Source organism: Dermochelys coriacea, chromosome 20 (assembly GCF_009764565.3).
Source record: "Dermochelys coriacea isolate rDerCor1 chromosome 20, rDerCor1.pri.v4, whole genome shotgun sequence".
NCBI classification, from domain to species: Eukaryota; Metazoa; Chordata; order Testudines; family Dermochelyidae; genus Dermochelys; species Dermochelys coriacea.
Window position 1 is genome coordinate 14,927,002 of NC_050087.2, and position 23,415 is coordinate 14,950,416.

Genomic DNA, 23,415 nt, shown 5'->3' on the forward strand with positions numbered 1-23,415 from the left:
TCTACATGTATCACGCACAGCGAGGGTCCGGGAGCTCTGCATATATGAGGATCACACCACTGAAGTGCACCCACCTCTGGGGTGGAATAGGGCTGTCCTCCCGCTCTGGGGGTGTGCATGACGTTGCCATCTAGTGGGTAGGTCCAAAGAGGAGATGCTACTGGTTCGAACCCTGCAACCTGACCCAAACCCAGCTACAAGTGTTGGGTACAGGTTGGCTTAGGTGGGAAAACATCCCGACCCCCTCAGGGTGGGCTCGGGTCGGCTCCCCTCCATGCCCCATGCGAGCCAGCCACCCCCGCCCTCCCTGGGCTGGACGCACACACACAGTGCAGCAGGGCGCGGCGGCCAGCAGGAACAGCGCTCCAGGCCGCTGTCGCTCAGAGCTGCCGCTTCATCAACCCCTGGGCAGGAGGCAATGGTGCTGAGTGGGGCTTGGGTTGGAAAACCACTCGACCCTCTCGGGTTGCATGGGATTGGCTCCAGTTTGGGTCTGGGTTGGGCCTAAAGTTTAGGCCTGACCAGCCCACAGCTTCTTCTACCAAGAAAGAGAACTTCTGTTTGCTCCCGGGGCAGCATCCTGTCTTTGCAGTGGCAAGTTCTAGTCCCGGCTCCCCAATCATCTGGCCTCATAGGAAAGGGAATCAGGGTGTTATAGGTCACAAGATACTCCACAAATCTTAACTTGGTTAATCCACAGGATTAACTCTGTTTCAGAGAGAGGGAAACTGAGGCACAGAACCAGGTAGTGTTGATGTGCAGGAGGCGGATGGCATGTCAATGTCTGAGCTGGGAATAAAAGCCAGGAGTCATACAATATCAGGGTTGGAAGGGACCTCAGGAGATCATCTAGTCCAACCCCCTGCTCAAAGCAGGACCAATCCCCCATTTTTGCCCCAGATCCCTAAATGGCCCCCTCAAGGATTGAACTCACAACCCTGGGTTTAGCAGGCCAATAGCTCAAATCACTGAGCTAGCTGTCCCCTCTGAGGCGCGAGGCCCAAGGCCCAGTTTGCTGTAACCACTAGCCCTCACTCCCCTCCCAGAGCTGGGGACAGGATCCAACTGTCTTGGCTCCCAACCCGCTCTAGCCGCTACTTCCTCCCAAAGCCAGGAGACCTGACTCCCAGTCCTGTGCTTTAACCACATGCCTGTCCTTCCCCGCTAGGCCAAGGTGGTCACACGGCTCCCAGTCTTACCCCTTGTCCCAGAGAGGCTCACGGCCAGCACCTCCCAGGTGGTGATGGAGTCCTCCAGGTACACCGGCACCGTTCTGGAAGCCAGCCTGGAAGAGACGGGAGTGGAATTGATCAGGTTGGGGGACCCTTCTGGCTGCAGAGAGAAGACCCCCCCCCCAGTCTGAGTGTGAGTGGAGGCAGAGCATGGGGAGGGCCAAGCAGGGAGGGGCCAGACTGGGAGAGGAAAGGGGTGGGGCCAGAGAACACCCATGCTCTGGGTATCTGGTGCCCCTGCAAAGCCCCGGAGGGAGCGACATGGAATATGGGAAACCCAGCCTGCGCCAGGATGAATCTGCCCCTCAGTGTTTCTCCTTTGCCCTCGAGCGGTGTGACCCGTACCCGTCCGGATCGGCCTCCTGCGGCAGCAGCTCCATTTGCCAGAGCCAGCTCTCGGCAAACTGACTCCTGGAGACGATGTCCTCATCCGCCAGGTACTCCCCGTCCTCTGCGACTTCAGCCACAGGCTCCCGGCTCCTCCCGGGGGCCATCACAGGAACGGATGCCGCTGGGGGGGAGTGAAACAGGGCGTCAGCCCTGCCCTGAGCCAGAGTGAGCCCAGTGATGGGTGGGAATTCCTGGGTTTCCATGGAAGCTACGGGGCCCGCATGCCTGGATTGTTACAGCCAGGCTAACATAATAGGCCTGACTTGGGGTTTGAACCCTGGACCAACACTACTAAAAATGTGAGCTTTTACCCCTGGTGCTAATATACTGTGGCAGGGAGTCCCTTAGGCTGCAGTTTGAGCCCATTAACTGGCGGACACAGCAGACTCAAACTTCTTACAAGGACCTTCCCCTGGATCCCAGCTCTCCTAGTGCAGGCGACACTAATCACTGTTGCAACCCATATCCCCTAGTGCAGACGGAGTCTTACCTAACACATACTGTGAGTACAGGATCTTCCTGTGGACCTGGGGGGGCCTGTTGAAGATGTGCTTGCAGCAGTCGAGAAAGGCTTGGACGCACCCGCCGCCCTCCAGGACGTACTTGGCTCGTCGGTCGCAGGAGTAGCCCATGGGGTTCTCTTGCATGCCGTCCTGGCAGCACTTCCGCAGGCGCTGGCTCGGATACTGCCTCGCTGCGGGAAAGCAGGGCCCCCTCAGCGCGTGGCACGGGCGCGAGAGAGGGAAAGGGTGCGTGTGAGAACAGCAGCATGAAGGGGGCACGTGCAAAGGGTGTGCGAGGGCGTGCAAGCAGAGGGCGTGCAAGTGCGTGCAAACAGAGGGCTCAAGAATGCGTGCAAACAGAGGGCGTGCGAGTCCATGCAAGCAGAGGGTGCAAGAGTGCGTGCCCGCGCGAGGCCGTGCAGAGGGGCACCCACCTTTGGCAGCTTTTCTCTCTGAGACCAGGGGCGAGCGCCGAAGCCGAGCGGGCTGGGAGCAGCGGGACTCTGGCAAGAGAGAGTAACACACGTCAGTGTCGTGGGGATGTAGCATTTGTCAGGCTCAGGGGAGAAACGCTGTGGCTCTTTCCTGGTCTTGGTTTCACGGTTCTCCCACCTCCGGTAGCACAGTGCTGGGTCATTGGGGTCAGTGCTGATTAAGAGGGAAGAGCCCCTCCTACTGATACTCCACCCTGCTCCCTGCAACACAACACCCCCTAGCACCACACTGGGCTATTGGGGTCAGCGCTGACTAGGATGGGAGCCCCGACTCTGCTCCTTGCAACCCAGCGCCATCTAGAACAGGGGTTCTCAACCTTTTTCTTTCTGAGCCCCTCCCAACATGCTATAAAAACTCCACGGCCCACCTGTGCCACAATAACTGATTTTCTGCATATAAAAGCCGGGGCTGGCATTAGGGGGTAGGAAGCAGGGCAGTTGCCCAGGGCCCCATGCCACAGGGGCCCCCACGAAACTACATTGCTCAGGCTTCAGCTTCAGCCCCGGGTGGCGGGACTTGGGGCCCCAGGCTTCAGTCCCATGCAGTGAGGCTTTGGCTTTCTGTCCTGGACCCCAGCAAGTCTAACACTGGCCCTACTTGGCGGCCCCCCTGAAACCTGCTTGCGGCCCCCCCAGGGGGCCACTGGTTGAGAACCACTGCCCTAGAAGACCAGGATGGGTTGTACCACGGGGGGAGGGGGAAAATTAATAAAAGGAGGGACTTCTGGGGCTGTATTCGCTCTGTTCCCACGTGGTATGAGCAGCGGGCTCGATCCCATGCTGCCCTGCACTGGAGAGCCCTGTGGCACGACCGGGTCACCTGCCCGCTGGGGAGTCTCAATGCCAACGTTGGTCTGAAGCAGCAGCCCAGCATCCGCAAACACCCCGACGTGGTCCTTGCCGCTGCCCGGCGTGCAGCCGATGTCGCTCTTCTCCACTGCGTCCCAGATCTGGAGAGACAAGAGGGGACACGATGCCAATCCCTGCTCTGCCCCAGACTCCCTGGGTGACCTTAGGTAAGTCACTTAGCCTCTCTGGGCCTCAGTTTCCCCATCTGCACCATGGGGATAACAGATTGTGAGATGCTCAGGTCCTACAGTAGTTGTGGCCCTGAAAGCGTAAGGTGTTGTCCCCTTACTAACATTCAGTGGGGGTGTTTTGGTTGGCTAGCTCCCAGTACCAAAAAGGGAGAGGCCAATGCTCCAGGTCAGCCTGATTGACAGGGCAGGCAGGCTAATCAGGGAGTCAGGATGCCAGGGTGGGTGGCCTCCGTGTGAGCTGGAATTGTCTGGGTCAGTCAGAGTGGGGCCGAGCTAAGGAGAAAGCAGGGGCCCAAGCTGAGCTGGGGAGCAGAACTGTGCCAGATCCAGAGAGATCCAGAGCAGAGCTGCAACCCCAGAGCCAGAGACACAGCCCAGGGAGAGCAAGGAACAGACTGTGAACTGCCCTGACATCCCAGAGACCCTGTTTGTAACGTTCCCTGCCACAGAGCAGGGTGATGTGTTTTCCTTTAACTGTTTCCATTTTTCCTTATTCCTTTTTAAACTAATTGCTGACTAAATAAATTGAATTTGCTTTAAATTGTATGCAATGATCAGTGAAGTGTCCAGGGCAGAGAGAGCACCCCAGAGTGGGGACACGTAGCCCCTGTCCTGGGTGAGCACAGCAAGGTTGGGGGTCGAGCCCCCCAGGAATCCTGGGCCCAGCCTTGTTGGAGAGATGAGGACTCTGCCAGACAGGAGAGTGGAAGGGGAGTCCTCGAGGGCAGGGAGGCCTCTGGATAAAGGAAGTGGGAGCGAGGACTCAGATCTTTCCGCGAGCTCATTTCACCGGGGTAGTGTAGAAGCCAGGAAAGTTCCTCACAATAGTGGGACCATTCCCCCACTTTCATAAGTACCTAGGGTAGACTCATAGAGGTTCAGATCAGAAGGGACGAGCCAGAAGAGTACCCAGAAGTTACCTACTACAGGACAGGCCCAACAAAGAAAATAACAGAACTCCACTAGCCATCACCTTCAACCCCCAACTAAAACCTCTCCAACGCATCATCAAGGATCTACAACCTACCCTGAAGGACGACCCATCACTCTCACAGATCTTGGGAGACAGGCCAGTCCTTGCTTACAGACAGCCCCCCAACCTGAAGCAAATACTCACCAGCAACCACACACCACACAACAGAACCACTAACCCAGGAACCTATCCTTGCAACAAAGCCCGTTGCCAACTCTGTCCACATATCTATTCAGGGGATACCATCATAGGACCTAATCACATCAGCCACACTATCAGAGGCTTGTTCACCTGCGCATCTACCAATGTGATATATGCCATCATGTGCCAGCAATGCCCCTCTGCCATGTACATTGGCCAAACCGGACAGTCTCTACGTAAAAGAATAAATGGACACAAATCAGACGTCAAGAATTATAACATTCAAAAACCAGTCGGAGAACACTTCAATCTCTTTGGTCACTCGATTACAGACCTGAGAGTCTCTATTCTTCAACAAAAAAACTTCAAAAACAGACTCCATCTGCTGAATTGGAATTAATTTGCAAACTGGATACAATTAACTTAGGCTTGAATAAAAACTGGGAGTGGATGGGTCATTACAGAAATTACATTATTTCCCCTTATTTATTTCCCCTCCTACTGTTCTTGTCAACTGCTGGAAATGGCCCACCTTGATTATCACTACAAAAGGTCGTGTTTACCCACCGCCCCCCCGGCTCTCCTGCTGGTAATAGCTCACCTTTCCTGATCACTCTTGTTACAGTATGTATGGTAACACCCATTGTTTCATGTTCTCTGTGTATATAAAATCTCTCCATTATATTTTCCTCTGTATGCATCCGATGAAGTGAGCTGTAGCTCACGAAAGCTTATGCTCTAATAAATTTGTTAGTCTCTAAGGTGCCACAAGTCCTCCTTTTCTTTTTACGGATACAGACTAACACGGCTGCTACTCTGAAACTAGTCAGACCTTGAACCCCACAAGCAGACTGGCAGCAGTAGGATTCAACCCCTCCCAAAGAAACCAGAGCTTTAATGCAGCACCAGGCCTGGGCATGCCTGTAGGTCGAGAACACATGGTGGAGCAGCTCCAAGTCCAGACAGCAAGGGGCAGCAATGCTCACGCCCACGCACAAAGCCAGCTCACAACCTTCCTTTAGGCCTCCCCCAGTCCGTTCAATTTGATCCTCCCATGGATGAAACCGGGCAGTCCTTCCTCAGACCCATCATGGGTGTAGTGGGGAATCCAGCCCCACAGGTCATGCCAGCTCTAATATCCTCCTGCAGTCAACACCTTCTCCCTGACGGTTAGAGCTAGGAATGGAACCCAGGAGTCCTGCCTCCCAGCCCAGCCCCCAATCTTGCCCCGCTCTAATCACTAAGCACCACTCCCCACCCAGAGCCAGGAATAGAACCCCAGCCCCTAAACCCACTAAACCCCATTCCCCTCTATGAGCTTGCGAAAGACCCCAGGGGTCCTGACTCCCAGCCTCCCCTGCTCTCACCCACTCGACCCCACTCTCTTCCCAGAGCCAGGAACAGAACCCAGGAGTCCTGACCCCCAGCCCCTCTGCTCTAACCACTAGACCCCACTCCCCTCCATCACCATAGGAATAGAGACCTCAGCCGCTCATATGGCCCATCCCCCACTGCAGGTGCTACTCTGGCCTCCTCCAGGGGTGGCTGTAACATACATAGAGGCTGCTGCAAGTTTAGCTTTTTTTGGCTCAGGCCACAGCGGCTCCTGCTTCAAGACACACAGGTCCCTGGTTTGGTCCCCACCCCCGACCACCCCCCGCCAGTATGCTCACCTTGGCTTGGGAGAATTTATATTGCTGTTTAACACATAAACAGCTTTATCCACAGCCACCAGTCCGACCCTGGCGCCGGGATCTCCCTTCACTTGGAGATTCATCTTCCCACCTGGCGCCTGGACATCTTTGTCTTGCTCCGTCGCACCTGTTACCTTCAGCTTTCATGGAGACGAGAGGGAAGAAAGAATCAGCCACGTGGGGGTGACTGCTGAATGAGGAGACCTCCCCATGACCATGGGGCTCCCAGGGTATGGAATCCCCACACTGCCCCTGGGATTTGAACCCGTCTCCTTGGGCTGTAGACACACAGGTCTCACCCACTGGAGCTAAAGAAGCGCTCCCCTAGCAGTTACACGTGGAGGAGACTTGAGCCAATCCCTTTCTCAGGCAGCATTGAATGGGAATTTTTCAATGAAATGGTTTCCCGTCAAAAAACAATCCTAATCTGGCAAAGGCAAACCATCTCTTGGGCAAGGGGCGGGTCCTTTCTGCGGGCAAAGATTCTCAGGTAGCGTGTAATTTCTGCTCAAAATGAGACAGCAAGGGAGAGAGAGACCCCAAAAGAGCTACTAAAGTTCAAATCACTGCTCTGCCCAAATTGGCGGAGGGGCTTGAAATGGGTCTCCCATATACCAGGGGAGTGCCCTAACCATTGGGCTAGACATCTTTTGCTCTCCTCCAGTGAAGATTTAGTTATCTACATGAAATGGAACAGACCTGAGACCAGCCCAGTGGGATATGGGACCCCCAGGTTCACATCTCTCTTTCAGAGCAGAGACTTGGACCCGTGCCCCCCCAGCCCAGGTGAGCGCCCTGGATACCAGGGTGGGGGTGGTCTCGCGCTGATCTTTTTTGTGAAAGACTGCAAGATCTCTGTTTTGTTCCTGAGCAGAACGGGAACCTTTTTGACAGTTCTGCTCCTGTCACCAGGGAGAGCTGTGTCTGAGAAAACACAGAGGGCCTGATTCTCCTTTTGCCTCCATGGGGTGTAAATCAGGGGTAACTCCACTGAAGTCAGTAGACCTGATTCTTCTCCCACTGATGTAAATCAGTAATAACTCAGTGGGCCAGAACCTCGGCTGGTGTAAATGGATGTCACTCTGAAGAATTTCAGTGGCCTTTAGACGATTTACAACAGCTGACGATCTCGCTTAATGGCCTCGCTTGGCCTCCCACTGGGGTAAATCAGGAGTCACTCCACTGAAGTCAGTGGAGTTATACCCTGGTGTAAGCATGAGGCAAGAATGTCCCTATCTATCTTATGTTTAATCAGCGAGTAAGGACTGAGTCAGATCTACCCTGGGAGTAGCTCACCATTTCTCCCGCTGGGAACCTGCTCTCCTCACTCAACCAGAATCCATCAGGTTATTTAAATATATTGACGTAAATGCCAGAGAGAAGATCAACCCACCGTTCCCATACAGGAGTCCTGGATGTCCAACCAGACCGAGTCTGCCACGATCTCCTTCTGACCTACGTGGTAGTAAGCCACGATTCGGAAAGAAGGGATGAGGTCTGGGGTGATGGGCAGGAACATGGTCACCAGAGTTTGTCCCGCCTGCCTGGCCTGTCTTCCAGCCTGGATGATCTTCCCTTTGTTCAGGATCTGATAGGGAAGCAGAAGGCATTCGCTGTCACTGGATGAGTCTCCATGATACCGTTAGCACAAAATCACATACAGGCAGGAAGGAAATCCAGGAGTCCTAGACTCCATTCTCCTCCCAGGGCTGGCAATAGAACCCAGGAGTCCTGACTCCCAGCCCCCTGCTCTTTTTGATTTCTTTCCTCTCCCAGTGCTGGGACTAGATCCCAGGAGTCCTGACTGCCAACCCCCTGACACCTTCTCCTCCCCTGCTGCGCACACAGAGATGCTGCCTCTTACCAGGTAGGTGAAATAGTGGATCTGCCTCTGAATGTCAGCGTTACTGTTCCGCAAGCTGAAGCTCACAGGCAGGGCTTTCCCTGGCTGGAGCTGAGTGGCCGGCACCGAGATGTGCAGGTAGTTCCTTGAGCCCCCTTGTGACCCATAGGCTACCATGGCCCAGACCGCCGAGCTCTGATACTCCTGCCGGAGGTTGGCAACCACAGTTTCCACCTAGGGGATGATGGGGGACAGTCAAGAGATTTTCTTCATCAGAAACAGCTAAGGACCAGGTCTAAAAGGGGCCAGATCCTGACACAGCTGGAGTCAATGGCAGAATTCCCACTGACTTACATGGGCCCAGCACTAGATAGTTGGGATCTTGCAGGCCCAATGTGGATTTAAGCCATCTTTGTGGTCCCTGCATCTTGGGCCCAGACCCCAGTTTCAGTTTAGAGCAGCCTTAAGTCTGCTTTGACCTACCCTCCGCTCCCAACAACCCCTATGGGCTACCAGGAGCAGAGACTAGCCAGAGCGCAGCAGCTGTGGCATCTCCCTTCTCCAGCATGCCCCTGGCACTGGGGTCTAGAGGAGAGAAGGCAGGGCAATGTCAGCCAGGAAGGCCCATTGCTCTGTGAGTGGGTCTTAGGTGGGATGAGCAATAGAGAATCAGACCCAGTTGCCTCCTGCCGTTGACATTGGCTTGAGCCCAGGACCTGTAGGGTCCTAGATCTGACCTGTCCTCAATCTGGTCCACTTCTAACGTCAACAGAACGTGTAGGGAACCAGCACCAGGACCCAAGGAGCATCCTGCCCCAAGTGACCTGACATGCACCTTCACTGAGAACTGAGATGCATCTGCTGGAGTGTTGATCGCCAGCTGCATTGTCCCGTCAGCCTGTGTCAAACCACTGGCGCCTGTCCCACTGCGCAGGGGGACCTGGGGAGCGGGGGACCCGTCTGCGTTCACCACGGAGACCTGGGCATCAGATGACAGGAGAGAGGATGGATGTGAACTTAGTGATGGTTGAAGGTGCCCGGTAGGTCTCGTTGGAGCCTGATGTTCTCTACATACTCCCAGCCCAGGCATGTAACCTGCAGGTCAGCATCCTCCGCTGTGCCTGATCTGGTCAGTTACAAAGCCTGGTTCTTGGCAGGTCCCTGATGCTGGGAGCAAGATGGTTGTTTGCCCAGGTTGTACCTATGACAGCAACACCGCTCAAATAACCCTGCACACCCTCCACTTAAGGGGAGCTCAGTCAATCCTGGGCCTCTATGCTGCACTATGCCGTGGGGCCAGCCTGCACCAGCGGCGGTTGCAATGCAGACACCTGTCTATTTTTGCCTGCTCCAATGACCACTTCCAGGTAAGATTTCTCGTGAACCACTAAAGACAGGCTCTCACACTGTACACCATTAGAAAGTGAATCATCCCTGCTCTCCAATGGCATGCAGGTCTGTTTCCTAGCCATATCAGGCTGTAAGATAACACTATGAGATTATACGCCGGCAACACCGCTGGCTGGACATACCACCAGGTTAAAGGGCAGCCCGGGTTTGAAGTACGTAGCAGATCTGGAGAAGAGGATTTTGTAGGGAGAGGTCACAATGTGGATCCCGGATTTCTCAGCCTCCACCATGTCACTCCCTTGGGGATTAAAAAAAAAAAGAAGAAGTTTGGTCTTGAGATGATGGCTGGGCTGGGACTCAGGGGATATGGGTTCAAGGCCTGGCTTTGTCACCAACTCCTGTGTGTGATCTTGAGCAAGTTATTCATCGCTCTGGGTCTCAGCTCACCATACATCAAATGGGGATAGTGATCGTTCCTCTGTCTGCTTAGACTGTGAGCTATCCAGGGTGGGAACTGTGTGTCTGCGCAGCGCCCAGCCCAGGGGGCCCAGGTCTCAGCTGGGGCAGAGACTGTCTCTCCCAGTGTGTCTGTGCAGCGCCCAGGACAGGGAGCCCTGATCTCATCTGGGGCAGAGACTGTCTCTCCCTGTGTGTCTGTGCAGCGACCGGCACCGGCGGCCCTGATCTCAGCTGGGCTTCTACTGTAATACAGAGAATAGGAACTCTGGGGTTTGAAACACAACAGCAATGAAGATGAGTCCATGTTTTGCTGCTTTTAGGATACAAAGCAAAACCCATCCCTATGCTTCCCCTATGCCCAGTAACAGAAGCACTGGAAAGATCAGAAGGCCACAGCTGCGTGCCAAGCCTGCTGGGGTTAGCCATGCATCACTTAAGCTCTGCTCTGGTCTGAAAACCCAGCAACCAGCCAAGAGAACCACTCCTTTACCTGTGTCCGTCAGCACTGTCACTGTCACATAGATTGAGTGACCGAGAAGCTCGCTGGGTCTTGGGAACCTGCTACGCAACATTTCTTTGGTTAGTTTAGCACAGCCTTTGCCATTCTTGATCTGAAATTGACAGGAAAATAACATGTTTCCATCATCTGGCCTCTTTCTTTTCTTCTTTCAGTTTTACCATCTCCATGTAGTTATGGGCCTGTACCACTGCTAGGATATTTTTTTTCTTAATATACTTTAAAATATTCCTTATTGTTCTTAGCTCTGCCAGCCATGGATTTTTCCCAGCTGTCTTTAGCTTCCCTTATCAATTTTCTATCCTTCAAAACTTCTAATTTATATTAATTGCTACCTATTTCACCTTTTCCCCCATTTGCTATATGTTGCCAGAGATGGGATAATTGTTGTATTTGGATATGAATCTAAACTCTACCTTTGCCTCCTGCTCTTATCTCAGACTCTGAAAGCAGAGCAGATATCCCCAAAAGCACCCTGCTCCACTACAGCCCCATCAGTGTATCGTAGCCAGGAAGCTACGTTCAGAGGCAGGGTTCTCACCGGGACTTTGTTGAGTGAGTTCACGATGCTCCTTTTCTCATTATCCACCATCACTCCAAAGAGCGCATAGGCTTGGCCTTGAACTGGCTTCCCATATAGGAACCTGCGTGGAAAACAGACCATGGCAGAGAGAGAAAATACTTAGCATTATTCCTATTTAATGGATAGAAGAAACTGAGGCACAGAGGGGCTGGTGAGCATGACACAGGACACAAAGCCTGAACCATTTGAGCGAAAGAAGTAAATCCACTCGCTGGTAGCGGTAGTAGGCTGTACATTATTTATGTGGAGTAGCCCCTAGGGAGAGACACAGCAGGTAACCAATGGACTCCAGCACTGAGGCCATTAACAGGAGAAATAAGTGGATTACAAAGAAGCAGCAGGTGTCTGGAGACTAGGGTGACCAGATGTCCCAATTTTATAGGGATAGTCTCGATTTTTGGGTCTTTTTCTTATATAGGCTCCTATTACCCCCCACCCCCGTCCCGATTTTTCACATTTGCTGTCGAGTCACCCTACTGGAGACACCGATGAGTGCAGATTAGAATAGGTCAGGCTGTGAGCCGACCGTTAGCCCAGGAGATTATATACTTCATGCGTGAGCCCCAGAAGTCTGCCCCGCAGCTCTGAACCACAGCAGAAACGCCAGAGAGAAAGAGGGGGACCCACTTGGCTGTAATGTCGATGCTAAGCTCATTCTGGTCAACAAGGAAGAACTTCTGGGAAGGCTCCAGGGTCACTTCGAAACTAGGCAGCACTGCAAAAGATCGGAGACACCGCAACAGTCACCCGAGGGCCCGGGGCCATCTGGCTGGAGGTCACAACCCCCACGGGGTAGGGAGTCCTAGGAGACGGTGTCCCAGATACACAGTGGGAGAGGGAGAGACTCTCCCAGGAAGCAGCTGATGGCCATAAGCCATGGAGAGATGGATCAACGAAGGGAATCGGAAGGTTGGGACTGATTTGGACACCTCAGGTACTGGGTCTCTCGGGATGCTCTCCCTGTAGGTAGCTGGCCCTCAGGAAGGCACCACTAGGAGGTGCTTCCTCTAGGACTGTGGTCCCCTGCTGCTACGTCAGGCTTTTCCCCAGCATGCTCTTCTCTTTCAGTCAGTGAGAGGCGAGCTCAACGGGGGGCTAATTTAACATCTAGCTGCTGCAGCTGGTCTGCGGCTCCTGGCATGTCCCTATTCTCTCTCTTATTCCTGAAGAGGTGGCTGATGGGGCTTAAAAACCACCTAGAAGGTGGGAAGGATTGAGGCCCTACACAGCCTGCAGCTCACCCCAAAACTCAGGCAGTCTTCGGGCTCCTATCCCTGCTCACCCTGTAGGACCAGACCACAACACCCCCTCTGCTCAGTGCCCTAAGAGGTTCCACTGTCACACGGACCCTCATCGAAAAGGGCCTCCCCAAAGTTCTTCCCACTGTGCCCAGGAGGTGGGAGTGGAAGGGATAGAAATTCTTCCTGGATCCCAAAATCAGCCAGTCGTTCAGCTGTGATAAGGAAACACCCTCCTGTTAGGGGCAGGGCAGGTACCGTATTCCTTGACTTCAAACTCCGCGGTGAAGGCCTCCTGAGGGGCATGCTCGTACTTGGAGACAATCTTCCACACTCCGCTGCTGCAAGACACAAGCCCAGATCATGCGGTGGGGAGCAGGATCCATCTAGAGTCAGGCTGGTGTGGTATGCTGTTGGAGCTAAAGTACTGGGTTGGGACCCAGGAGATTGGCATTCTGTTTTCTAGTTCTGGGAGGGTAATGGGGGTACTGGTTAGAGCAGGGGGCTGGGAATTAGGGCTCCTTCATTATGTTTTCAGCTCTGGCAGGGGAGTGTGGTCGAGTGGGTTGGAGCAGAGGGGCTGGGAGCCAGGATGCCTGGGTTCTATTCTGGTTTGGGGAGGGGAGTGGGGTCTAGTGGTTAGAGAAGTGGGGGCTGGAAGTCAGTACTGCTGGGTTCTAGTCCCAGCTCTGGGAGAGGAGTGGGGTCCAGTGCGTTAGAGCAGTGGGGGCTCTGGGTCCACACCAGCCCTGCCACAGACACCATGTGTGACCTTGGACAAGTTCCCAAGGGGCAAATTTTCCAGCAGAGCTCAAGCTCAGCTCCCATTTAGGCACAACTTGTCCTGGGCGCTTTTGATACATATCTGGCCATACTGGGAGCAGATGAGTACTAAGTGCTTGAAAAATCTGAACCGTAAATCTCTCTGGGCCTCAGTTTTCCCATCTGCAAAATGGGAATACTAATATTTTGACACCTCCCTGGGGTGTTGTGAGAATATCACAATGCAGTCAGGTATCCTAGGGATGGGGGAAGCAGACAAGTAGCTAGATAGAGGCATCCTTTCCTTAACTGGAACCTGCAACATTAAAAAACCAAACTCTTGGGAGACAGAAGTAAAAAATGGGTGACTATTGTATAGAAAATGTGGTGGCAAAGTGCAACAAAAACACATTGGAATGCTGATGTGCGGAAGCCACGCCCACTTAGTGTCTAAGCCACGCCCACTCTGTGTGGTACTCTGTCCCCCTCTAGTAGTGGCGAGGGCTCATGGAGAGATTGAGGTGCCTGCTACAGCCTTGGCTAAGAAAGCTGGTCCTTGTAGCTCAGGAAGTATATGAAGATCCTATTATAACCACCTTCCCCCGACTGTTACAGCTTACTTTACGATATCAGGGATCTTGTAGCTCCTGGAGATGATGCCACCCTGGTCCATCGAGGACACCACGTTCTTCTCTACAATAATCCCATCCGGATTCTGAAACCAAGCACCAGAAAGAATCAGTCTGAAATCATCGTGCAAGGCGCTGTACATTATTTATTAGGTGTATTACTGTAGTGCCTAGGAGCCCCAGTCACGGACCAGGCCAACTCACCAGCCAGCTACATGAAGGAAGCTTCCTTCAGCCCGGGTATTTCAGTCGCTTTTCCCAGGGACCCATTTACGTTTCACCACGGTTCAATGCCAGCCAGAACAGGTACCTGTCCCTTCCCACTGCCTCTACAGCAGCTGCCCTCAGCCCTGGTTTTTCACCTCACTGGGATGCAGCGAGCCCAGTTCTGGGTCCCTTCTCCGATCCAGGGTCTCCTGATGCAGCCCAGAGTCCTCCCTCTCAACTGAGCTACTTGCTGGCTTCTATTGGACCAGAAGACCATCAAGCTGTCACCTGATCCAGGGCCTCAGGGGCTGGGCATCAGCTGGGAGACAGCTGGTTAGTCACAGGCAGGACTGGATCTAACTCCCCTTAAAGGGCCAGCCACCCGTGACTAGCGGTTAGCGCAACCTCCTGGCCTCTAGGCTTGCTAGTCCATGAAAGGAAGTGAAACAGAGAGATCTGCAGAGGAGGAAAGCTGGATAAATAGAAAACATCTTACCATGAGCTCCACAGATACCACCTTCAAGATGGGGTCCAACATGTGACCCACAGTGAAAAGCCGGTACCTTACTACAGAAAGAGAAAGATGGGGCAGTCAGTCGGCACAGGCAGGGGCAATTGGGGCAATAATGGGACCTAGCCCAGAAACTAGCAACGACATCTATTAGATCTTAAGGCTAGAAGGGACCACTGTCATTGCGTAGTCCAGAGTTTCACAACACGACCCCCACCCCGTTACATTTACCATTGCTCAGTGCTAACGCTGCGGAGCCCATGTAACTGGGTGTTTTTCAAGAGGTTGACAGAGAACACTTGGCCTTCACAGGGAAGGGGGCACGGGGAATGGAGGAGCCAGATTCCCTCGCTTCCAGATTGTTAGAACATTTTCAGCACCAGCAGCTGCTGGCCGGGCACCCAGCTGTGAAGGCAGCGCTACCATCAGAAGCAGCACAGACGTAAGGGTGGCCTGGTTTGGTAATTGCCCCCCTTACGTCTGTGCTGCTGCTGGCGGCAGCGCTGCCTTCAGAAGTGGGCAGCCAGAGAGCGATGGCTGCAATACTCCCCCCCCCTCCAGCTCGCTCTTCCCCCCCTGCAGTGTCCTGCAGTTGGGAACCTGAAATATGGTAACCCGATCTGAAGACATCAAGAGATGGAGAATCTACCACTTCCAATGGTTAAAAAACGTGGGTGCCGTATTCTGAAAAAAGAATCTTAAAATGCGCTACAATTCTAAGGGCCAATTTCTGTCTTCGTTTACATGTTATATGCTGTTACGGGAGTCCTCTCTAAATGAGAGATGTCTGTATATATGAATATGGTTAGTTCATAGACAAGATGACACTCCAGAATATGTAGCATAGTTCCTTTGGCTTCTTGTTGTGCATTATAAGTGGCTTTTTGTGCTACATTCTTCACCCACACCACCTCACTGAATTCAGTCCCACTGAAAATCAGGCCCTTGCGGGGGGATTTGGGGAGGAGTAGTAACCCAGTAAAGGGAGGTGCTCAGACTTAGCAGTCACTTCTGAAAATGTTGACCCATGTGTTTAGATGCTGACACAAAAGAAAGAAGAAAAGAAGAAAAGCCCCAGCCAGGGACTGACCTGTAGACCCAGGTGTGTAGATGGTCTTATCCGTCTGGATGAAGATGTAGCCGCTGTGGAGTGAAAGCAGAACCACCTTCTCTAAGGTGAACAGGCTGCTCTTGGCTTCAATGTAGACATATTGCTTCTTCCTTTGCTGGGCATCCTTTGGCAGTAGCTGAGCAGGAACCTGGAGCATTGTTATATCATGGGAGAAGATCTTTCATTACGACCCTAACTCTCAGCTACTGAGATTTTATAGGTTTCAGAGTAGCATCCGTGTTAGTCTGTATTCGCAAAAAGAAAAGGAGTACTTGTGGCACCTTAGAGACGAACAAATTTATTTGAGCATAAGCTTTCGTGAGCTACAGCTCACTTCATCGAATACATCTGATGAAGTGAGCTGTAGCTCACGAAAGCTTATGCTCAAATAAATTTGTTAGTCTCTAAGGTGCCACAAGTACTCCTTTTCTTTTTGAGATTTTAAAGCCATTGGTAGAACTGGGAAGTCACTGCTGTACTCAATGACTTATACCAGTGCCCTTACAGATACTCCATCTCTCCGCACCTGGGTTGCCTTTGGTTTGGACTACCTTGACCAGTCTGAGCGATGAGCCAATCTGTCCTTCCCCTCACCTAAGTCACTTAGGTGCTTTGGAAAAGGTTTGGAAAAGAAAAAGCTTGGTATGCCATGACCTGTTCCTCAAACCATCCAGTTCTCTTCTGATTTACTATCTTATAAGACAAAGGTCAGGGTTTCCCGCCCAGATAAGCGTAGCCTCCTACCAGCCCCACCTTTATTTTGGCAGAGTTCATCATGCCGTTCCCAGGGTTCAGGCTGACTGTGGTCGAAACCAAAGCATTCTTCCTCTGTGGGAAGTCATACACGGTGATCCTCGCCTCGATCGGGCTACGGTGTCCATGAGCTTCCACAATGACCATCTCTTCGCTCTCCACACGCAGGACACTTGGAGTGATCAATGTGCATCTGGTAAGGGAAGGGATGAGATGGTAGAGCAGAGTCAGCCAAACTCCAGCACCTTGCACCTGGCTTGGGCTACCTTGAGCAGTGATCTTTGCCGCCATCAGAAGGTAAGCAGCTGGGGCCTGGTGGTTGGGGAGCAGCCAAGACCCTGACCCCAGACCCCGCCAGGTGGGTAAACTGAGGCACGAAATGCTCATGTGACTCACTAATAGAATTAGGTGTGGTATAACCCAGGAGTCTTGACTCCTGGGTTTTGTGCTCTAAATTCTGGAAAATATTCCTTCGCTATTCTGAGAATTGGGCTAGGAGCTAGGACTCCTGGGTTCTCTGCTCTAAACGCTGGACAATATTCCCTCCCTGTTCTGAGAATAGAACCCAGGAGTCCTGACCCCTAGTTCTGTTTCAACCAATAAACATCCCACACATATGGACATAGCTTTCCACACGCAGGAGCAGAACGAAGAAGACCTTTGTCTCCTGGCTTGATTATGCAAATAAATCAGACAACTTGCATCTCTTGTGTTTTTATAATTTTTTTTGGCCTATATGTTTTGTTTTTCTTTCTCATTCTTTGTGTCTGTATTTTTATGTCTAGCCTGTTTTTCAGAGCTTCTTTTAATTACGTTCACAGGCAAGAAAGTGGCTGCAATGTATCTTCTTTCTTTTTTTGCAATGGGAGAAGCCAGCGTCACATTGCAGCAATCTGCAAGTTCAGATTATTTATTAGGTATATTACAGTGGTACATAGGAGCTGCCCCCCTTCATTGTGCTAGGCACTGTACGAACAAAAAAAAAGTCCCTGCCCCAAAGATCTTATAGTCTGATTATTTATTGTGTGTATTACAGAAGCACTTAGAGGCTCCGATCAAAAATGGGAAGTATCAGGTTGTAGGTGCTGTACACCTGTATAACAAAGAGACAGTCCCTGCCCCCGGAGAGCAATGTGAGCCTGGGGGAGGGACGGGTCAGAGTTGGAAAGTTAAGCACATGAGTGTTTGCAGGATCAGGGCCTGAGTATTAGGGATGTTTACCTTGGCTTCAGCTTTGGCTTTGAATTTCTTGTCAATTTCAGGGGTAAATTTGGGGCAGCTGGTGCTGTATCCCAGCCCGGTGACACAAAACTCTGGCCATCTTCTTTCCACCTTGCAAACATTCAGTGCTTAGAACAGCCCTGTTGTGGGGCAGTCTCCTCCCACGCATCCCCTCATGGCCTCAAGCCAGTCCAGCTGGCAGCCCCCTGCCTCAGTTTCCCCCTTTCGAGGGGCTTCTGCAATAACTCACAAGCCCTTTCTCAACCCATTTCAGGTTTGGGTTTATTCAATTAACAAATATTTCAAAATAAAGTCTGCCAGTCCTTCCTCAAGTGCATCTATGCCCACCTCTTTATCAGGTCACTCCCAAACTTTTCCTGCCTGTTGTCCCACTCCCCACGTGGCAGCTGGCTGCACTGGAGTCTAGTCACACCCTACAGCCTCTGATTTTCGTTTAGTATCCATTTATTGTGTGATGTTATCATTAATCAATGTGTTATATTACATATATTCATTGTATGTTCACCGGAGTTGATTTGTAGGATTATAAAATTATAAGATTGATCAGTATTTAGAGGAACTATGTAGTAGACATGAGTAAGACAAGCTGAAATGCAAGAACCTGTAGACTGAGGCTCGCGAGACTTTAGCTTAGCTATTTTAGGCCTTGGAGAAAAGAAATGATGGCGCAAGTCCATGATCGAGAAATAACCAGAAAACTTATGGGAAAGAGTTACCAACTGGTAATATTGTGAAAGTATAGCTGGGAAGATTAAATTTAAATAATAAAATGCTGTAACAACAGATATTGTCTCTAACATGTACCTTAACCGCAGTTTTCGGAGTAGCAGCCGTGTTAGTCTGTATTCGCAAAAAGAAAAGGAGTACTTGTGGCACCTTAGAGACTAACAAATTTATTTGAGCATAAGCTTTCGTGAGCTACAGCTCACTTCATCGGTTTAGTCTCTAAGGTGCCACAAGTACTCCTTTTCTCTTAACCGCAGTATAAAGGTGGTATGCCAATATTAATGGGAACCTACACAGCCTATAGAATTCGGGGTCCCTTGTGTTTCCAAGGGACACAGACAAATAAGAAAGAGCAGGTTGGGGGTGCCCAGAGCAGGATAATTGAAACTCCCACCGGAACCACTCCTGTATCAATCAATCCATGAGCGGGCCAACAGACTCTAACACCATCTAGGAGCATGTGAATATATCGGTAGGTATAACTGGTACATGGTACTTATCTCTAGGAATTGTATATGCTGTGACATTTATCACTTTGCTGGTGATTTTAATGAAACTACTAAAAGGTAGACGCTCTTGTAATTGTCGGTGTTATTTATCTATGGTTTCATGTGTTCCTATGAACTCTAGATCCAGAACAAACAGAGATAACTCTCTGTTGAACTTGAGACTGTAGCCGACAGAGCTGATCCCACTGAAATAGGATTAACATTACATAGAATAAAAGGCTTCATTTTCCCTAGAAATTTCCCGCTCTCCACATTCCTGCTGCTCTAAGCTCTTTACAGGGAAATCAGTTGACCCCTGCTCAGCTGAGCCACCTTAGTAATTAGGGTTGGTTGGCCCCAGGCCTCTAGCCCTTCACAGGCCAGCTAGCCACAAGCCTGATCCCCCATGCAGAGTCAAAACTGAGAGCATGTGGCCAGTGTTGCCAACTCTCATGATTTTACTGCAAGTCTCACAAGATTTGGTGTTTGCTTTGAAGCTCCAGCTTCCCGGAGTGCTGTGAATGTGTGAGGATCTCGGCTTTCATTGACATCAAATGCAAGTTTCTAGCACTGCTGATCGGGGACGAAAGCTTGAAAACATGGCCTGAGCATGACTCTAAAAGGCTCAGAAACCCAAAAATAAATAAGAACCCCCAGTTTGTTGTTTTTATAAAAATCTTGTGAGTGTCTAGCCAATCCCATGATTTTGGGGGCCTGACTTGTCTTTTGAAGGCTTTTCAGCAGTGACTAGTCATTTGGGGCCCTCGAGTTTTCAGCACCTTTATAAGGGATCTTGGGATTTAGAGCACCCGCCCTTCTGAAAATCAGGCCTCCAAAGTGCATCAAGTTGGGCACTTAAAAACTGCAGCCCCCCCAACTCCCTATTGCGAATCTTGGCCAGGGTCTCTTCAGGGAAATGCCCCATTCCCACACATACACTTTGATCTCCACGGATCATTGCTTCAGAATCCCGGGGTTACTTACAGCGGCTGGCCGTGAGACACGGCTGATAAGCTGAATGCAAACACAGCCAGCAGGTAGACAGCAGATCCTCCCATGGCACCAGAAGATGCCACTTCTCCCAGAAACATCTGCTTTTTGTTCGGATGCCTCTTCTGTTGTGAGCTAACCCCCGGGCAGTGGTCAATATATAACTGCAGAAGCTCCCGGACCTCCAGCACTAATTTGATCTCAAGACGGGGGGGGGGGGGGCTAGCATCCCTGCCGCTCAGTCGGGAAGCAGAAAAGGCTACTTTAAGAGGATGATCTTAGTGAATTTCATGCTGGGGAAAGGTACTAGACGAATGGATTGATGGTCTCTATTTATAGCCAGAGGTACAGGATGTCTCTTGGCAATGTGCCTCCATCCCTAATCTAGGAGATAAGGACCTCTATTGGTGGGATGGTCAATTTCAGCTCTCTGGTCTATTCCACTGCCTACTTGTGCCCGTGGTTTGGTAACGTGTGCGCGTTTTATCTAGATATTGCACAGAGAACTCCGCCCCCCCCAACATTTCAGGTGGCTAAAGCGGGACACCTCGCCACTTGGGTTTTTGGCCCACTCGCCCTCTTTGGATGAAGAAAAGGAGTACTTGTAGCACCTTAGAGACTAACAAATTTATTAGAGCATAAGCTTTCGTGAGCTACAGCTCACTTCATCGGATGGATGGAGGCAGATGGGCCAAATGTGAGTGGTGTTGCAGCCTAGCACTGGGGCTCACAACGCCACTCACGTTTGGCTCGCCCGCCCCTCCGTAGTGGCGTTAGGGGGCAGACAGGCCAAACCTGAGCAGCACTGCAAACCCATGCACCAGGTCGCAGTGCCACAGAGTTTGGGGGCCCCCTCAAACTGGGGGCCCAAGGCAAATGGCCCCTTTAGACCCTGCCCTCTGAGCGACCAAGAATGCAGGAAATGTTCACTCCACCAGGAGATGGGCCTTGGGGGGGTGTCCAGAAGGACAGTCCCATGAACCCCAAGGCTGTTGGAAGGTCTGGAACACCTGCCCCCACCATTCCAGAATGACTTTCAGATACTTGGAGGGGAAATGAACCTTTTTAATGACATTCAGCCAAACAACAACCCCCTGAACAACCTGCACATGCTGCCAGTTCCCTGGCAATGCAGTGAAGGGGAGGGAGCAGAGTCAGGGCTTCAGAGATGCTGGGACAGAGGCAGGGTGGGATGATTGTGCTCACTGTACAATCCACAGAGAACATACCTGCCAAGATAAACCCGTCTGTGCCCTAAGGTCTTGTTTACCTTTTACATCAAGGAAGAACCAGGAAGGGGAAGAAAGATGATCTTGTGGTTAAGACACAAAACTAAGGAGTCAGGACTCCTGGGTTCTATTTCCAGCTCTGGAGGCAGAGTGGGATTAAGTGGCTACAACTGGCCTGTGGTCTAGTCCTAGCTGAGGGAGGGTAGGGTTATCTAATGGTTAGAGAAGGGAACTGGGGGTCAGGATTCCTGGGTTCTACTCCTAGCTTAAAGAGGGAACTGTGATCTATGGGTTTAAGAAGAGGATTGAGTGGTCAGGGCTCCAAGTTCTACTCCTCGCTATGGGAGTATGGTTTAATGGTTAGAGAAGAAGGGGGTGGGGCAGGACACTTGGTTCTGTTCCTGCCATGGGCTTGCTGTGTGACATTAGCCATAATGCTCAGAACCAAAATAGGAAAAGCAGCCTTTAATTCTGAATGCCTCTGTTTTTGGGGGTGCCCACTGGTGAGCTATGAAGGCCTGGGTTTCACAGGGGCTCAGGATCCACAGAGCCCATTGTCAGCATGGCCTGGGACACAGCGATCCTACCGGGGAACCTGAGAAACAGTCAACCCTGGGGGAAGGAAGCTGGCCTCGGATGCCTGGTATCTGGTTATTAGTTTGCTAATGAAGTCAACTTCCAGGAAGAGAGTGAAATTGGCCATGTATGATGTGTTTGGAACAGGCTGGGGGTGCCAACTGCTGACAGGTTCCCAGAATCCTCCTCACCAAAGCGCTGAACCTCAGATTTGGAGAAATCTCTGAATACGTTTGAGAGTAAAAATTCCTCTATTTCCTATCCCTCCTGGGTAAACAGTGAAGAAATCAAGGATTGTTAGGCGTTGACAGGACCTGGCAATGCCAGAGTGGACATGGATTCAGGAATGGGAGGGTATCTGGGGGAGAGTGGGGGAAGTGCCTTGTACTTTCCAGTGTAGCAGCATGTTGGAATTTCCTTGTAATCTCTCTGGACGTGAGGTGTGGGGCATGCCGGCCTCTTAGGAAACCCCAGGAAAAGAAAACTCAGCAGTTTCCTGGCAAAGAGCAACACAACAAAGGCTCTTCTGTATCTTAAATGGGTAGGGAATGGGGTAGGTTAGAGCAAAACGGCTGGGCGTCAGGATTCCTGGTTTCTGTTCCAGCTCTGGCAGGGGAGTTGGGTCTAGTGATTAGCGCAGTGTGTATACTGGTATTCAGGACTCCAGAGTTCAATGCCCAGCACAGGGAAGAGAGTGGGGTCTAGTGTTTAGCGTGGTGTGTATACTGGTACTCAGGACTCCTGGGTTCTTGTCCTAGCATGGGGAGAAAAGTGCGGTTTAGTGGCTAGAATAGTGAAATGAGAGTCAGGACTCCTGGGTTTTAATCCTGGCTCTTGATTTGGAGTGTTTCCTCATTTACTTTTCACTCATATAGCAAGGAAGACACTTTGCATGTTCAGTACCCTTTACAAACACTGTCACTGCCCTGGGAGGAAGACAGGGGAGTAAGCAGACTCCAACGTTCCTACCAATAGGTATTAAGCCACTAGCCACACGAAGACAGGATCAGGGGAACTCCTGGCTGTCAATTCCCTTCTCAGTCCATTGCAAATAAGGATGTAATACACTGGCATTGCGGGTGTGGTCATGTCACTCTCTAGTGGCTGACCCTCAAAACTAGTGCAATCATTTGCTCATTACTCATTGCTAAGGTTAGACCAAGTAGCAGGAGATGTTGTGTTGGGCTCTCAGGCCCCATGCTGGAATCCCACCAGGTGGAGGGCACTCCCTACCTTACAGGGCTGGATCCAGCCATGGAGGCTAAATACAGTATAGGGAGAATCTTGCAACATTACTTCCCTGAAGCACTCTCAAGACACGCACAAGAATGTGTGTGTTTCCTAGCTGATGCAGCTAAGACAGCAGGTGAGCTGTAAGGCCATCCAGCTGCTAGCAAACCAGCACGCAAGTAATCTGATCTGCAAATAATGAGGCATGCAATTAAACACAGTGGTATGGCATGCCAATAAACCAATATGAAAAAAAATTAGTATGCAAATCAGCAGCATGCAGCGATGCTTCCAGCTTTCCTGTGAGCACAGTAATAGTAGCTACTAGACCCTGGTACTAAGGCACTGCCTTTCACTGAAAATCCCCATAGGTTTCCCCTTCTCATGTTCCCCCTTGTTTGCAAATTGCAGCAGGAATTGCCCAATAAATCCTTCCTCGGTCGAGTGTTGAACCCAGCTCTTTATCCAGCCGAGATCACAGTCCACCCATGTGTTTGTTCAATA

At 51.4% G+C, this 23,415-nt stretch overlaps 1 protein-coding gene across 1 annotated transcript in view; it reads right to left on the reverse strand.

Moving 5' to 3' along the window:
* LOC119845818 (complement C3-like) overlaps nucleotides 1-20,125 on the reverse strand; it is a 46,428-nt gene extending 26,303 nt beyond the window's left edge. Inside the window, 20 exon segments of the mRNA XM_038378646.2 lie at nucleotides 1,200-1,285; nucleotides 1,578-1,743; nucleotides 2,113-2,316; nucleotides 2,560-2,628; nucleotides 3,440-3,569; nucleotides 6,447-6,472; nucleotides 6,475-6,607; nucleotides 7,861-8,055; nucleotides 8,332-8,544; nucleotides 9,146-9,289; nucleotides 9,843-9,958; nucleotides 10,610-10,730; nucleotides 11,178-11,280; nucleotides 11,847-11,934; nucleotides 12,716-12,798; nucleotides 13,840-13,934; nucleotides 14,552-14,622; nucleotides 15,657-15,825; nucleotides 16,431-16,623; nucleotides 19,871-20,125. Of these exon segments, the coding sequence (XP_038234574.1) occupies nucleotides 1,200-1,285; nucleotides 1,578-1,743; nucleotides 2,113-2,316; nucleotides 2,560-2,628; nucleotides 3,440-3,569; nucleotides 6,447-6,472; nucleotides 6,475-6,607; nucleotides 7,861-8,055; nucleotides 8,332-8,544; nucleotides 9,146-9,289; nucleotides 9,843-9,958; nucleotides 10,610-10,730; nucleotides 11,178-11,280; nucleotides 11,847-11,934; nucleotides 12,716-12,798; nucleotides 13,840-13,934; nucleotides 14,552-14,622; nucleotides 15,657-15,825; nucleotides 16,431-16,623; nucleotides 19,871-19,977 (2,512 nt within the window). The 5' untranslated portion in view covers nucleotides 19,978-20,125.
* Between the last annotated feature and the right edge of the window lie 3,290 nt (nucleotides 20,126-23,415).